This window comes from Balaenoptera borealis (genome assembly GCF_965194805.1).
Source record: "Balaenoptera borealis genome assembly, chromosome: 11".
Classification (NCBI taxonomy): Eukaryota; Metazoa; Chordata; class Mammalia; order Artiodactyla; family Balaenopteridae; genus Balaenoptera; species Balaenoptera borealis.
The window spans coordinates 64,268,504-64,286,477 of record NC_138868.1 but is presented as its reverse complement, the minus strand read 5'-3'; the positions used below and the strand labels follow the sequence as shown (position 1 = coordinate 64,286,477).

General features: G+C 39.2%; 1 protein-coding gene across 1 annotated transcript in view; it reads right to left on the bottom strand.

The window, feature by feature from the left end:
* The window catches only part of CCDC83 (coiled-coil domain containing 83), a 62,162-nt gene that overhangs the window by 31,026 nt on the left and 13,162 nt on the right, over positions 1–17,974 (bottom strand). The window contains exons 4-6 of the mRNA XM_082342262.1: positions 14,995–15,162; positions 6,804–6,895; positions 3,582–3,650 (exon numbers count right to left, since the gene is read on the bottom strand). Of these exons, the coding sequence (XP_082198388.1) occupies positions 3,582–3,650; positions 6,804–6,895; positions 14,995–15,162 (329 nt within the window). The remainder of the gene's footprint in view (positions 1–3,581; positions 3,651–6,803; positions 6,896–14,994; positions 15,163–17,974) is intronic.

The window sequence follows — 17,974 nt, the reverse complement described above, 5'->3', positions numbered from 1 at the left end:
TTTTGGAATCTGGAAGCACTCAGTATATTACCAGATGGATATCCCTTTCACATAAGTCATTTATTAAATGCTTGAATTCTTACTATGGGTAAGGCTCTGTCCTAGAGGTAGACGGATACAAAATCCAATAAAGTGTGGCTCCTTCCCTCAAAAGAGGGAACAAGTATACAAATCCAGTGAACGAATATACAAATAATTATAATATAAAACAGTACCAGTGTCATAGAAAAGGCTCAAATATTGCTGCTGGCTTAGAGATGGAAAGAAAAGCATATATTATTTACCAGCCTTAAACAATTTCACAAAACCATTTAAGTCCATAATTCTACATTACAGAGCTAGGTGTTGGTGCTTTAGGATCTCATGTTTTTAAGAGATGATCAGCTTGATTACAAACCTGAATGCCTTAAGGAAAAGTTTATAATTTTCAGATGTCAAAGGATGAGAAAAAAATCATAGTTAGAGGTTGTAAAGGAAGGAATTAATAGAATGTGTGACCTAAGGGTTCGGCATACTTGGGAGGCAGCACACACAATTCTTGGTCTCCTGCCAAACCTGGGAATGAGGGCCCGTTTGGGGAGTTAAGTCCAATCTTTCAAGCTATGGATATCCTGTGACATCACCTACCCCTGTAGAGTGCTAAGTAAGGTTCTCATCAATTGCTGTCTCCCTCCCAGTCTTTTGAAATGTTAGGGAAATGAAAACTAGTTCCTTTTTATAGCCATATAAATACCTTTAGTTTCTGGGGTAAGAAAGTATAGAGAAGGAAGTAGAAGACATCTTTTCCTTCCCTGACCCTGCTTCTCCCCAGACACCCAAGAAATGTACTTAAGAAATTGGGCAAGATAATTTAGTTAAAACTATTATAAGTCAGGGACCTAGGATCCTGAATAAAATGCATGCTCTTGAAATTTTCCCCTGCAAGATCCAAGTTAGCTTTATGCCTCCTCACGTTTGCAACTCTGATTGCTAACCTCTTTGAATCCCTTTGCCTAGTTTTTCCAGCTTTCCATTTGTTGTTAGTCCAGGTTATTTGGAAATTTGAATTTTCTTCATTTTCCTAATAAGCATGCTAAATAAAACCAGACAATAAAAGTCATGCAATGGGATATCTCATTCTTCCCAGAGATGTAAGTTTTTGGTTATTGTTGAAAGATGGTTAAACGGAGAAATATTTGGGGGAGTTCCACTGTTAAATATCCCTTGTTACTCATTCTAAGCCTTCCTCAAAGAAATTAATTGGCATACATTGTTCTATTTCCAGGCAATTTTCAATTCTTGTGATAGTACTTATAACCAAAACTGGTTTTAATTAATTTTATGAGTAAATTTAATAACAGCAAAAATGAATATTTATTGAAATAAAGAGAAATTAAATATATTATATGATTTGTTCTTTATTAGTGAGCTCTTTTTGCTCATGATTCAATTAAACTTGACATTTTTTCTTTTATTTCCACTGAATTATGAGAATTAAAAAATAAAACAAAACAAAATGTAATTTGTGGCTTTAGTAGGAAGGACCAAGGCACAAAATGGCCTTTCTTTTCAGTCGAATATAAACTTTTGTAATTATTTTCTCTGAACCTAACATCTATGATATCTTATAAAATTTAAGGTTTGTATTGTTAAATTATTATCACTAGGATCATACTGTTATATTTAATAAAAGTATAAGAACCAAGTTTCTCCCTAATATTCTTTAACTACTGAGCTCACCTTGAGTTTTTTAAATTAATACTTATTTTTTAAAATTGAGGATTCATCTTGATTAATTTTGGAGATAGTATGGATTCCTACTCACCATGACTTTATAAAGGCAATTTCAAGATAATTGTCAATATCATAGAAAGCATATTGATTTTTAAATTCTTTTGTTTCCTAGACTAACCAACTCTTCAGTCAAATGGGAGCAAGGAAAATGGAAAAGAAGCTGATGGTGACATTTTTACCTCGGGTGTCTGAGCAGATGGTAAAAAAAGAAATGAAGGAAAAGAATATCTAAGAAGAAATTTAATAAATTATGCTTCAGGTATGTTGAGTTTGAAGTGCCTTTGAGACATCTATGTGGAAATATTCGGTTATTGAATTGTATGAGCTGTTTGTATATCTTGGAAATTAAGCCCTTGTTGGTCACATCTTTTGCAAATATTTTCTCCCAGTCTGTAGGTTGTTTTTTCTTTTTGTTTGTGGTTTCCCTTGCTGTGTGAAAGCTTATACATTTGATCAGATCTCATTTGTTCATTTTGCTTTTATTTCTAGTGCCTTGGGAGACTGACATAAGAAAACATTGCTATGATTTATGTCAGAGAATGTTTTGCCTGTGTTCTCTTCTAGTTTTATGGTGTCTTGTCTTAATATTTAAGTCTTTAAGCCATTTCGAGTTTTGTGTGTGTGTGTGTATGGTGTGAGGGTGTGTTCTAACTTCATTGATTTACATGCAGCTGTCCAGCTTTCCCAACACCACTTGCTGAAGAGACTGTCTTTTCCCCATTGTACATTCTTGCCTCCTTTGTTGAAGATTAATTGTCCACAGGTGTGTAGGTTTATTTCTGGACTCTCTTTTCTGTTCCATTGATCCACAGGTCTGTTTTTGTGCCAATACCAGACTGTTTTGATTACTGTAGATTTGTAGTATTCTCTGAAGTCTGGGAGGGCTATGCCTCCTGCTTTGTTCTTTTTCCTCAGGATTGCTTTGGCAATTCTGGGTCTTTTATGGTTCCACATAAATTATAGGATTATTTGTTCTGGTTCTGTGAAAAATGTCAAGGGTAATTCGATAAGGATTGCATTAAGTCTGTAGATTGCTTTGGATGGTATGGCCATTTTAACAATATTAATTCTTCCAATCTAAGAGCATGAGGTATCTTTCCATTTCTTTGAATCATCTTCAGTTTCCTGTATTAATGTGTTGTAGTTCTCAGCATATGTCTTTCACCTCCTTGATGAGGTTTATTCCTAAGTATTTTATTTTTATTTTTTGGTGCAATTTTAAAAGAGATTGTTTGTTTGCATTCCCTTTCTGATATTTCGTTGTTAGTGTGCAGAAATACAACCCGTTTCTGTATGTTAATCTTGTATCCTGCTACCTTGCTGAATTCATTTGTCAGTTCTAGTAGTTTTTGTGTGCAGTCTTTAGGGTTTTCTATATATAGTATCATGTCATCTGCATATAATGACAACTTTACCTCTTCCCTACCAATTTGAATACTTAAAGAGGCAATTTAAAACAGCAGAGAATGAAGTTAAAATGATCCTTAAACCTTGCTCCCATCACCCATGAGGAAGTAGGGTCCAGAGGAAGGCCAGATCAGTTTTAGGACATAAAGAAGCTTTGCACACTTGAGTATATTGTATGAATTGTAACACCAAAAATGATTTCTGGTTATTATTGAGATTATTTATGGTGTTCATTGAGTAACAACTTGTAATAGTATTAGGACTCCACTTGAATTTCATTTTACCTCAGTCAGTCACAGTTCCATGCTTTTCCCATGACTTCAGCTCATAAATAAAAGTCATTTCCAGTTCAAAAAAATGAGAAAGAGGAAATTGTTTTTGTTTCTAAAAATTCCACTTACCTCTTTTTTGAGCCAGTCATTCTCCCAGATCTCTCGATAGTTGCCCTTGTCAATGAACCTTATAGCATTCTAAAAAAAGAAAAAAAAAAATTTTTTTTCTGTATTAAAGAAGAGCTGACACATAGATAGCATTTAACAGTTTTAGCAATGGGGATACACAATCAACTTATCTGATCATTTAAAATTATGTTTTGCAATTACTTTGGAAATATACCTAAAAACTTTTGGTGCAGTTGTTCTTTCTTTATTATCCTATTGTATTGTTTTTGCTGATTTACATTGCCTAGCACAGGTGATTGAGAGAACTGGACAATGGTTGTCCATTCAATTTGGCCTCTATTGTGACGGGATCTGACTGCCATGGTGAAATCAGTCATTAATTGATCTGCTCCACAATTAAGATGGTTAAACTGCAGTGATCAAACTTTCTTCAAGTTTATGGCCACAGACATAATTCAACATATAGCAAAGGCATGAATAGATTATATAACTACCTTTTTAATTTGAAAGATTTCTGCATGTCAATAATAACAATATACATACTTACAAACCTAATAGCCAATAGTTTCAGGGTAGCAGGCTGTAGCTAGATAGTCTCCTGGAGAAAGGCATTTTAGACAAAGCAAATAGGAAAATCCTTATTTTATCAGTAGGATCTTAAAATGTAAATTCATATGCAGTTACTAGGATATTTACAGTTTCACCCAAAGGAACTTTATAATGGATGACAGATTCTAGTTATATGTGAGGTACTTTTATATAGATACCATGCTACAAACGCAGGAACTGAAGGACATAACCACAAGAAGAAAAATTAAGAAAAATATTCTGGCTCATAAACATGGATTGAAATAATTTAATACTATGTTAAAGGTAAATTTGTGTAAGTCTTTAAAGTAGGAAGATGTGCAGTAAATTTCTTTTCTTTAAATCATGGTAATTGACCTAAGAGTGAACCTCCATTTCCTAGGAACCAGGAATTTTTATACTTCAGCTCCAACTGATAAGTCTAAAGTTTATATGAACATAGAATTTTCTTTGGGGCTTCCCTGGTGGCACAGTTGTTAAGAATCCGCCTGCCAGTGCAGGGGACACAGGTTCAAGCCCTGGTCTGGGAAGATCCCACATGCCACAGAGCAACTAAGCCCGTGTGCCACAACTACTGAGCCTGCGCTGTAGAGCCCACGTGCCACAACTACTGAGCCTGCATGCCACAACTACTGAAGCCTGCGTGCCTAGAGCCCATGCTCCACAACGAGAGAAGCCGCCGCAATGAGAAGCCTGCGCACTTCAATTAAGAGGGGCCCCCACTTGCCGCAACTAGAGAAAGCCCACGTGCAGCCACAAAGACCCAACACAGCCAAAAATAAATAAAATAAATAAACTTAAAAAAAAAAATTTTTCTTTGAACAAAAGTAGGAAGTCACTCATAATTGAATTTAGTTGACTAATGGCTTAATTCACTAACAATAGAGTAGTGTTTTCAGCTTTGGCTACACATTAGAATCTTCTGGATATTTTGAAAAATCCAAAAGCCCAGGCAACATCCCAGGCCAATTACATGAGCATCTCTGTGGGTGGGACCCAGGACCCACCTGGGTCAAACAAATTTCTCAGGTGACTCCAATAAGCAGCCAGGGTTGCACAAAAGTAGTAGATTTTATAAGTTAACACATAAGATGGCCGGAGAAAATGAGGAAAATTCGTTCACGTGTGTGGGTGTTTGGCATTATGTGGAGAAAAGAAAATGTACAATGTAATGATTAAGAGTAATGATCTGAAGAGGCTATCTTAAATCTCTATTCTGCCACATGCTCTGGGCAAGTTACAAAGTTTCTCTGTGCCTCTGTCTTTTTATTAGCAAGTCTTCCCCTTACAGGATTGTTGAGAGACTTTAATGTAAAATATTAGGAACAGTATTGGGAACAGTCTTCATTATATATTGAATGTACATACTGAGAGCATATTTGATCTACATATGCATTTTTAATCATCTTAACTGTGATCAGATTACTTAATTGTTGATTTCACCATTTAATCATATTCAGTAACAAAGGGGCTGAATTGCATGGGCACACAAAACCATTGGTCAGTTCTCCACATCCTCTGTATTTGTGTTAATCAGTAAAATCGTGCAGTAGAATAGTAACACTGAAAGAACAATTGAACCAACAGGGAAGCAACAAACAAGAGCAGCTGAAATTCAGTGAAGAACTTTAGAAAAGACCAGACGTTTATGACTATGAAGAAAGGATGTTCCAGATAAAGAGACAATCCCAGCAGGGACCTCACTGATTTAGGAGATAGTCTGGAGACAGGGGAAGGGCAGTGAAAAGGAAAGAAAGTCAGGCATTTGGGGCAAAACAAAGATTAGAAAACATGAATTGGAAATTACATCTCAAACATTTTTTTATATCCCCAATTTTTAAAGCTCCCAGCAATGTAAAGTGTACTCTCTTAAGTTTGCATATGTAAGAAAGTACTTTTTAGACAAATTATATTTCATCCTATAATTCATCCAAAATCTAATTTAATAATTTGTTGTAGCCATTATTATTATACTTTAAAATAACTGAATATTAATTTACTGAGCTCTTGCTCTTATGAGGCACTATCAATCCTCATACTATTCGTTAAAGGTAAATATTATTATTGTCCCCTTTTTATAGATTAGGAAACTGAAGCCCAGAAAAGTCAAGTATAAATTCAGTTTATACACCCAGTAAGTGGTAGAACTGATTTAAACTAAACTGCCTAATTTCAAAACACAAGTTCCTGACCGTTATAATACACCATGAGAAAGAAATGTCGTGGGCGGGGGGGGGGGGAGCTTTGTTTTTTAAGGAAATTCAAATACAGACAGGAGAGGGCTTGGGGTGGGTGAAATAGGTGAAGGGGATTAAGAGGTACAAACCTCCAATTATAAAATAAATAAGCCATGGGATGTAATGTACAGCATAAGGAATATGGTCAATAATAACTTTGTATGGGGACAGATGGTACGAGACTTACCATGGTGATCATTTCATAATGTATGCAAATGTCAAATCCCTAGGTAGTACACCTGAAACTAACATTTCGGTTAAAATTTTGAAATTCTGTGTGAGAAGAATTATACATCAACTACATTTCAGTTAAAATTTTGAAATTCTGTGTGAGAAGAATAAAAATCTACTATCAGAAAAAAAAAAGAAAAAAGAAAGAAAGAAAATTGAGATATACCTCTGTGGCCCATTCCTTCTTTTGGTTCAGTTGCAACAAAGTTTCTCTGGTTATTCTCTTTCTGTCATCTTCCAGGGTGATTTTATACTGTTCTTTAAAGAGAAAATTAGAAACCTTAAGATCCTGGGTAAAACTATGAAGTTATAAATTTTATTTTCCATGATCCCCACCTCTCCTTTCTATGTACTTTTTCTTTTCTGAATTTTCAAGGTACATTCTTACTGAGGCATCTAGTACCTCCAATTAGAAGAAATGCTCCAATAATTTACTAACAAACACCTTAATGTGAATTCATTTATGATGATATCTCTCTCATGAATAGTCATAGTTTTAAAGGATTGTCTCTCCAAAGGGAGAATTTCTAACACTTTAGTACCTATGCAGACATCTACCTTTCATATCACACAACTTCTGATTCTACCACATAAATATGAAGAGATTTGATTACACACTTGAGTAGCATCCTGTACATCTAACTCCTTCTAACTAATTTCCCAATTTTCTTGGCATGCGTTTCCTGGGGCAGGAAAGACAGAATAAGGAGAGAGAGTAGGAGAGGGGCTGCGAAAGTCAGTAGACCTGTTCTGAGTTGGGTTCAGAGCAAGAAGGGAGAACAGAGATGAAGAAGTGCAGGATTCTCTATCCTCTCCAGATTTTCTTACATCATAAATGTCAGAATTGAGAGAGCAAAGGATCGTAAAATTGGGGGCCTTGAAAGATGCTGAGAGATCATATAATCAACACTCCTGTTTAAGGAAAGCAAGATGTAGTGACATGAAGGCTGCTTTAGAGAGTGAGAGAAATAAAGCTGGATAAATGAGTCCAGTTTGTTCATTCTTTTATTCAGCAAATCATCATCAAGTTCTTTTGATGTGCATGACACTATTTAAGGCACTGGGAATATTGCCAAATAAGAGACAAAACTCCTGCCCTTATGACATGTACATCCTAGTGGGGAAGCGAATGAATAATATTTCAGGTTGTGAGGTGTGTGATGAAGAAAAACTAAAATTCTCTGTTTTAGATAGGGTGATCAGAGAAAGCTTTTTTGAGGAGGTAACATCTGAGCAATGACTGAATACAGTGAGGTAGTCAGCAGTGTGCAACAGGAGGGCAGTGTACCCTCCAAATCTAAGAATCGCCAAAGTTAGTTGTGCTTTATGATAACATCTATGTTATGTGTCCCCATTAGATGTGTTTTATTTATAACATTTGAAGCATAATTACTTGGGAGTCAGAAAGTATCTTCCCATACAAATGATGTTGACAATTACGGTTGCTAGATTTCTGGACTGGTCCACAGAGACCCATTTAACTTATTCTATAATGAAACAGTAGTATTGTACTGAGAGTGTTGTGGAACATAGCTGCCATTTAGGACATTGTTTCAAAGGGAAAAATTTCTCCACAGACCAAGTCAACCAAAGTCAACTCTAAGAACTCTCGAGGATCTTAGGCTACAGGGAAGGAGATCTGCAGGTCTGATCTTTCCATAGTTTAGAGCCAATCTAAGGCTCTGGAAAGCGGGGCAGGGAGCTAGGCAGGAGTTAATTCAGCCCTCCTTGTATTTTGTACTGGCATAACTGCTTCCCCTATTCAAGGAAAACTCTGAGCAGAGTGTAAAAACTTCTCTTCCATATCTTTCTATTACCACAGTCCCTGGAACACAACAGATAATCAAAAATATTTTGAAGAAAATGAACTTTGGCCAACTGCAAGTCTTTGGCGGTCAGTGATCTGAGCCTTCAGTGCCAGGATAGAAGCAGCAAACAATGGCAACTTTGGTGAGGGAAAGGGAGAGTCAAAGGAGGGAAGGGGCGAGCTCTCCCAGGCTGTGGAGTGGCCAGAAAGGGGGCTGGGAACCATCAGTTTCTACCTCTAACAGAGCTGGAACAAGAGTGGTTGAGGTTTATAAACAAGAGTTCATTGGGTTTTGGGTCTAGTCTAACTTGAAATCTGGAGAATAAGAAAATGGACATCTTCATTATTCCAACCTACACATATATATGTGTATATATATATGGATATGTATATATATGTATATGTGTATGTATATGTAGGTATGTATGTGTATATTTATCTATATATATAGATAGATATAAAACCTGTATTTTTCTTAATCTCATTCAAAGTAATTGCTTGAATGTTTTAATCATTCCAATCTCATTTCTGATGGATTTTTTTTTTTTCAATTCAGGATCTAGTCCACTAGACTAATGCCAGGTATTTATTTAAAATTTCTACCACACAAAATACAACAATCAATCTAAAAGTGGCAATGCATCAGGAGTTGAGCTATAATGGATTTTACATTCTTAACATCTGAAAAAAACATAAAAACTGGAGCTTGATAACATTATATATTAATTATTTGCTATAAATCATAAAAAATAGATTACCAAATATGCTCTGGGTAAAGTTGTAGCTCTCCCTCATGTTAATACTGAAAAAGCGATAATAACATCCAACTCTGTTCCAAATTCCATATACAACTCTATGGACTGTTTTTCTTCTTAAAAGCAGAGTAGCTAGCACAAGGGAGGATGTGAAAATCTCACTGTTATCCTTTGAAATTCAGATGATGCTTCAGGTAGCAACTATTAACCACACATTTGTGAATATGGCCAAAGAAACTGGGCATATGTAAGTCTCCTTCCCAGAAAAGTTTGGAACACTGCAAATGGGAGCTTGGGAGATTATGACTTTGTGCCTTTAGACTCCTGGCTGCTCAGATGCCCGGTCTAATATGGTCACTTCTCAGAAGCTGACCACACTTCTCAGAGGCTGAAGCTTGCTTTGCATTGTTCTCTTTTCCTTGTTGTGTCTGGCTCTGCTTTGGCTCCGCTCCACGGCTTTTTGGGAGTCTGGTCACTCTTCACACACTTCCGGGTGTCACACAGCTTCACTGTGCCGGTGGCTTCCTTTGAGCCCCCTCTGGAGAAAACCAAGCAAGGGCAGGTGGCAACACTGGCCATGTAGCAGTTTCTTCAGGCAGAGTGCGTGTTAGAGAGCCCTCCCTACCTCGCTGCATCACAGAGCTGGGAGGGCTATTTGAAGCATAAGGGTTTGGGTCTGAAACACACCTGTGTTCCAATCCCATTTCCACTGCTTACTAAATCTGTGAGTTTAGTTAAGGCAATTAACTTCTCCAGGCCTCTGTTTCCTCATCTTTAAACTGGGCACAATGGTATCCAACTCAAAGGAACTTGTAAGAGTTGGATGAGATAAGATATAGAAAAGCATGTGCTGGGACTGTGAGTTCTCTTGGAGATCTCTGAGGTACTCTCAGTTGACAGACGAGGAAACTAGCGTTCAAAGAGGTGGACATGAACCCAAGTCTTTTAACTCACTGTTAGTGTACAAAGAAACTTTTCAGGATCCCTGTCCCATGCACCTGGTCAAGGACAAAAGTAAAATCTCTCTGTGACTCTAATATCTGATGATTTGTAATAACCCCATACTTTCTCTGTTCCTGAGCCTAATCTAAGGTTCCCTTTCCTTTCATTGAGAGGAAGAGCCTTGTCCTGGGTATATCAGTGACTGTGTTTTCTACACCCAATATCCCGACACCTCCTTCTAGCAGAAGTTCAGGGAAGCAGCTCCAGGTGCTTCCTCCCCATGCCCCCAGGGCTCAGGGTGGCTACTGAATAAGATAGGTTGGACAGCTGACCAAAGAATGGTTTGTGCTGGGGCCAACTGAAGACCCATGAGGAGGCATGGACGAAGGTCTTTGGTCACCTTTGACTAGGTAGGTGATGACACCGGCTCTTTTCAGAATCTGGGCTGGAGAATACTGCAAGAATTGGTCTGTGGGAAGCAAGAAGAGAATGGGGACAGGCACAAAGAGCAAAGCAGAGGTGCCACAAGAGGGACAGTCACAGACCATGAGTGACAAATGTAGGGAGGAGCATCCCTAGAGCCACCACTGATCTGATGGCCTTCTGTTTCTATTCCTTCTTCAGTCCTCCCATTCTTCAATACAAGTGTTACATCCAACAAACATGATCATGGGACATCAAGAAACCTTATTTTTCTCTCTTGCCTTTAAAATTCATACTGTGAGGCTAGTAGCTCTCTCTCAGTAAGATACATGGCAATTCTATGACTTTTCTGGTTCCTTTGTGATAATAAAATATCTTCCAATCAGAAATTAATATGTCTAGTCTTTATAATAATCGAAATTTTAAGCTTCATTCAAAGTTATGGCTGTTCCCTTCCTAGCTTAAACCTACTACCATTTCCTCTGACTTGAACTTCTATGCCTTCTCCCTCAGGGCTGAAGGGGATCCTGGAAAGGGACAGGAAAGCACTCACTTGACTGATACTATCTCAAGCTGATGTCCCATTTTCTGGGTCTAGTTAGCATTTAAGATTGATTCTCCTCTCTTGGGGGTGGTTTTTGTAGGTTCTCCAGAGGACCGCCTCCCCCATTGCTAGTTATATTTCACCTGCATGCCCTTGATACAGGGGAAATACTGCCCTTGGAGGTTGGCTAATGACTCTTCCTTTGGCCTCTGGGTCTCAGTTTCCTCCTCCCTCCCAAATAGACAGGCTCCTCTTTCTCTATGGGGGCACCATGGCCCCTCTCATCAGCCCTCAGGCAAGATTTAACATGACTGCGTACCAGCTCTCTTTCACAACCGGTCCACAGGAAACACTCCTTCTCGCTTTGCCACAACAAACTCTGGAAGTGCAGGCTGCTACAGGCTGAAAGTCTGTGACACCCCCCCCCCCCAGATTCTTAGATTGAAACCTAATCCCCAGTGTACTGGTATTTGGGTGGTCATTAGGTCAGGAGGGTGGAACCCTCATGCATGGAATTAGTGCCCTTATGATAGAGACCCCAGAGAGCTGCCTCGCCCTTTCACTACATGAGGTTACAGCAAAAAGAAGGCATCTATGAACCAGGAAGCAAGCTCTCACCGGGCACCGAATCTGTCAGTGACTTGATCTTGACCTCCCAGCCTCCAGAACTGTGAGAAATAAATTTCTGTCATTTGTAAGACACCCAGTCTATGGTACTTTGTTATAGAGGCCTGAATGGACTAAGACACAGGCCCAGCCCAGGGCAGCAGCTGCCTACCTCTTCTTTGCTCTGATGTTAGAACAGTTTCCTAGTCAGCCACTTATCCCATAGATTTTTTTAGGGATGAGTCATAAACTAGATCTCAATGTCTGCACCCCCCCCACCAAACTGCAGGGAACACATGTTGAACAATCTGAAGAATTTCCTTTAAAGACCTTCCATCTTGATTTGAGATGAAGGAGGAATTACCCTTCACCTGCCCCTTTGGGGGACTGTGTACAACTTACAGCACACCAAGAGCTCTTTCCAAAAACTGTCCCCTTATTTCCAACAGTCTTTTCATGGCTTCCTCAACTTCTTTTATAGACTGGAATTCAGTGGTTGAAGGTATGACACCAGTTTTCTGCCTCATCGTATTGGCAGTCTGCCTGGCGATATCTCACTTTACTTCGAAATGTGGTATCCATTATATAGACAACCAGGTTTAAACTGACACTAAAAAAGTTTCATTTTAATATCATGTTTCACTTACAATAAAGCCCCTTTCTACTAAAGTACTTGTTCCTTGCAATTAAAGCAGTCTAGCTAACACAAACTCCATGATCATGGGTGTGGGAGGAGAATTCTAGAAAAGTCATGGAAGAAGGAGAGAGATGAGAGGAAAAGAAGAGATGGTGGTAGTAAGACTTCAGATAAATTAATTTAGGAGTTCTACTCATATTCATTGTGCCCAGTTAGTGGCGCCCAAGGTGCTTTAATCATCCCCAGGCAGAATTGCTGCTGCATGGTTAGGAGAAGTGCCTAAAATTATTGGCAAATAAGATAAGCCCATAACAGCCATTATCCCATGACACTTAAAACTGGCTATACACCAAGGCTCAACAAGCAGCATATAAATGTTATTACCCCCACCCCAATGTTGGATACAATAGCATGAAATTTTCAGCTCAAAGAAATCATCCAAATTTCTAATAAGGATAACGGGTTAAGTTTATATGAGATCATTCTTCCTACTTAAAAACCATAAAATAAAGGAATGCTGGAAAAATTCTTAAAAAAATTTTAAACATACTAGAACGGTAACAATTTTTAACGTGTGGTATTGTTGCACAAATACATAGATCCATGGAACAGAATAGAAAAGACAGAAAGAGATCCAAATACACATGGGAAATGAAAGTATGATAAAGTTAGCATTTTGGATCATAGGGTAAAAATGGCTTATTTAATAGGTGATGTTGGGACAACTGGAAAGCCATCTGGCAAAAAATAAGGTTGGTTTCCTATCTCACACAAAAAAATCGGAGATTAAATATAAAAATGAAGCCATAAAAAATTCTAGAAGAAAATATTAGAGAATGTATTTGTAATGTCAGAAATCATAAAATCAAAGTGATAAATTGGGCACTATAAAACTGTAAAATTTCCTCATACAAACACTGCATAAACAAAAGACTAATGACAAATGGGAAAAATATTTGCATCTTATATCACAGTTAAAGAGCTAATTTCCTTGAAATGTAAAGAGCTCCACAGCACGATAGAAAAATGGGCAAAGATGTGAACACAAAGGAAATTCATATGGTTCTTGAACTTATAAAAAGATATTCGCTGTTGCTTATAGTAAGAGAAATGGAAATTAAAGCTACAATGAGATACCATTTTCTACCTATAAGACTGGCAAAGAACAAAGAGGTGGATCACATCCCCTGTTGTTGAAGAAGTGGGAAAACAGACATCCTCACCACCACCAGCCAGAGTACACTTGGTACAACCTCTACGCAGGGCCATGCCTATCAGTGTAAAAATGAACAGGCTGTTTGGGCCAGCCATTTCCCTTTAGAGATACACATAAATGAAATTACATACATACAAGGGTATTCATCGCAGTAAAATGAGACTGTGTAAGGATAGTCACTGCAGTATTATTTGTAATAGTAAAAGATGGGAAACAACCTAAATGCTTATGAGTAGAGGACTTTAAAAAATTGCGGTACAACAAAACAAAGTAGCCATTGGGAGGATGAGGAAGTATTAATATGTACTCATCTATAAGGATGTCCATATTGTTACATGAAAGAGCAAGTGAAAAATTGCATCTGTGGCATGCTGCTTGTGACATATATGTACATACTGAAACATGCATGGACTCTTTCTGAAAGGTTACATAAGGAACTGGTAATAGTGTTTTTATCTAGAGAAAGGATCTCAGTGGCTGGGGGATTGACAGGGGTAGGAGGGTATCACTCTTACTTTCTTCTTTTGGGGAGGAGAACCTTTTGAAAAATTGTAACTCTAAGTCCAGACTGATTTGGGGCCAAATTTACACTACCACTGTGGTGCAGAGGCCCTGAGCTGAGAAACTTACATAAAAATTGGTCTAGAAGCAGACTGGACAGAGCCTCAGAGGGGATAGTGGGAACGACCCGGAATGAACGCTCCTTCCACAAAACAGGGCACCCATTACCAGCTGGGCTCAGAACTGCCATCCACCCACAGTGTTCTTTCAGGCCAGATTTCTCCTGTTTGTTCTGCCCTAGGACTTTCTTGTCTCTGAGTCTCTGGTGCTCTTTTAAGCCACTATGCCTCAGTGACAGACAGCTGGCCTCATGGCTCCCAGATCTGATCCTGGTAAGATTCATTATGCCTGATGCCATCCTGCTCCATACCCTCTTCACTTCCTGTCTCATGTTTGCTCTCCAGTTTCTTTCCCGACTGCAACGTAGCATTTACTTGGCCATTTTTCTATAACGATTCTGGTTGTCCAGCCTGGGTGGGTTGCCTTAGCTTGCCTCAGGTGAATTCCTTCTCTAATATAACCCCTTCCCAGGACCCTCCCACCTTGGTGGAATTGGCCCAGACCCAGGTGTGAGAGCATGCAGACACCACCCACTGAATGAAGCTTCTTTCTCAAAGCCGGTTGCAGGGTTTCTATGCGCACATAGGCACACACTCCCATCCCTTTACTTCCCCTTCTCAGTTTCATAGGTGGTCCTGGGATAGTTTCTTTACTTCCTCCCTCCACCTAATCCTTAGGCTCATAGTGCTTTTGCTGACAGCTGAGAGTAACGGATGATTCAGGCGGTACCCGTTTCTTTCTTCCACCAAATGTCTGCCCCTGAAAGATTTTTTTATTGACTCTGAACCAGCTTTCTTGCAACTGACCTGACATTTTCTCAGCATTCTCTTTAACTCTGTTGATGTCATTCTGTAAGGAGGTAATGAGTTTAGCATGTTGTTCACTCCCTACATTCTTGTACTCCTCCCAATATTCTTTCTCAGTGAGTTTCTCAAGAAATAGTTTCTCAGCATTATTTATTTGGATGCGCATATCTGTTGAAAGAAAAATCAAGACTTTGTGTCATTTCTATTGTCCTTGCAACCATTATATGTTGCAATCTGTTTTTGTGAAGTTAAGGTCTGATATGAAAATATCAACTCATAAATACTATTTTATATCTATAATTTAGGGAAATCTAAACTATTCAAGCTATTGTTTATCTATCCCTCATGATTCAAAATCTAAGTAAAATTAAACTTCCAATTATAAAGTAGTTGTGTGGTTTGGGGCTGTGATTGAGAGCTGTAATATGCAATCAACCTATATGCCTAGGGACCCACAAGTTTAAATTATGCCTGTGATAGCTTGGTAAGTGTCCTGTTTTGTACAATATATTATGTCGCATATACTTTTTATTAGTAAATTGTCATTTTTCTGGTCATTATGTGTCTGGGCAAAGTGATTTCAACTTAACATCCTTCCACAGTACTTGGCGACCATTTTTTGTAGGTAAGTTGTTTGATTCCATCATTTAAAGTTCAATTGTTTGCGCTTCCCTTGTGTGAAATGATAGCATATGATCGTCATAATAACCTGCCTTCCCCTAACCCCACACAGTAAGACTTCAGAGTGAAAGATAAGTTCCCCAGTTAAGTATGTACAAATATGGAGCCGTCTCAACCATATAAACTTTCAGTTTGCCCTGGTGTACTTACTACACATGATATTTTACTCAATCTTTAGGCTGAGTATCATGCTGCTGAATATTCTGGAAAAGGCAACATTACAAAAAGCCAGGTCCAATGAACTGAATGGCTGTTTGGCTCACTACCATGCACCATCTTGTTTGAGAGCCCCTGAGGGCAAGACCACATCTTATTCATCTCTGTCAACCCAGCACTTAGCACAGAGTCTGGCAATTAGTTGGTGCTCAATAGATGTTTATGACTGAAGCATTCCATTCAGGCCAGAGAAATGTTCTTCAGTCCAAAGGTCCGGAAGGACTCCAGACATGTCTTTTTCCAAGACATGATAATAATATATTTTTTATATATATATTTTAATATATACTTAATATATTAAGAATATAAGATAATATATTTTAAACTCCCTTAACAAATGGTACTTGTTATTATCATTAAACAATTAAGAACACTGCACCCCAGTGATCAGCTGTCCTCCGATGTGGGCAGACTGCTTCTGTCTCAGCCCTGCACCATGTTCAGTCTTTGTGGGGAGGGTTGATGGATGTCACTGAAGCTTTTGAAAGAGAGGGGGGTGTAGTGGCTGTTGATCTACTTTCCCAGAACCCCTCTCTCCCTTCCCTTCTAGTAACACATGTCTCCTGTCCCTTGCCATATAAGTAGACCGATTACAGTCACCCCTTCTCCTAGTTTTAGGGATTGGTCCAGGGCTGGGCAGGTGCCCCAAGCTAGGCAAATGCTCGGAGTCCTTCCCTAGAAATATCTTCACTGGTGGAAAACATGTCTCTTTTGTCTCCACTTTGAGGTTATAAGGATGTAAGTTCAGAGGTGTCTCTGGTCAGAATTCCAGGCTCACGGGGAGAACATTCTCAGAAAAAGGAGCCAACTTTCAGGGGGAAGGCAGAGAGAGAAGACAGGTAAGAGGGGCAGGGGGTGGAGGGGGAGGAGGTGGGGATAAAAGAGGGAGGGTGATGAAGGGGGAGAGAGGGGGAGCAAGAGAGGGAAATTTTACATAAACGCTGAAACCTGACAGCATGTGAGGCTCTGGGTCCAGGTCAGTAGCACCCTGCCTTTTCTGTTTGGTTACATGAAAAAATTAACATCTTCTTTATGCTTGGACTGGTTTGGATTGGATTTTTATCCTTGCAACTGCAAGAGACCTAACTAAACATTGGGAGAAGGGAGTTTTGTCAGCGCTTCTCAAACTTTACTGTGCACAGGACTCCCCTAGGATCTCGTCCAAACGCAGGTTCTGATTCAGCGGGTCCAGGTGGGGGCCTGAGGTTCTGCACTATCACAGGCGGCCAGCTGAAGCTCCAGCTGGTGCTCCACGAGCCAAATTGAGTTGAAAGTGATGGACTACCTGGTACAAAATGTCACTGCCTCAGAGATCCTTTGTAGACACATCTGTTCTCTCTTTCCCTCTCTTCCTCAGCATCTGTGGGCTTCTTTCTTCCTTGGACCACTGCACATGCCCAGCCCTCCTGCTCTTAGTCACCCAGCATGTCCCCAGTCTTGTATGACACACATACCCCAGCACTCAGCCCAAACCACAGACAGGCACACCTTAACTAACCGGGCCCATTCCCTTTGAAGGCAGTTTAGTGAGCACATCTAAGTATCTGCTTTGGTCTCACACCCATCTCAAGGGTGTGACTTCTTAAAGCATTCCTTCCGAACATACGCAGAACTCTCCTAGACAGGAGCCCAACCAGAAAATACATCTACCACCTCATGACGTCACTGTTGCCCACACAGGGACTTGGCAGGAGGAGGCTTATGGGAAAGTTTTAGAGACCCCCTAAAAATGAAATTTGCTGATTGACCTTTGGTGTTGGTAACTATTTCTTTCAAAATAACAAATATCTACAAATGGAATGCCTGCTCTGAGCCAAGAGCTTGGGTAAGGAGGCTCTCTAAAATGCTTGGGGAACCTCAAGAAAATCTAGTCCCTTTTTTCGCCTCTCAGATTCTAATACTGCTTCCTGAGAGCACTCAAGTCTCTCCCTTGTTTTCCAGCTTCCTAGCTGAGATGGTATTTATAGAGGTTCTGGCAAAAGTTTTCAAAATCTGAGCAGCAAGTTTATGATGAAGGGATAGGATTATTTTTATTTATTTATTTTTTTAATGCATGTGTCAAAACTGTGTGTGACTTACCCTC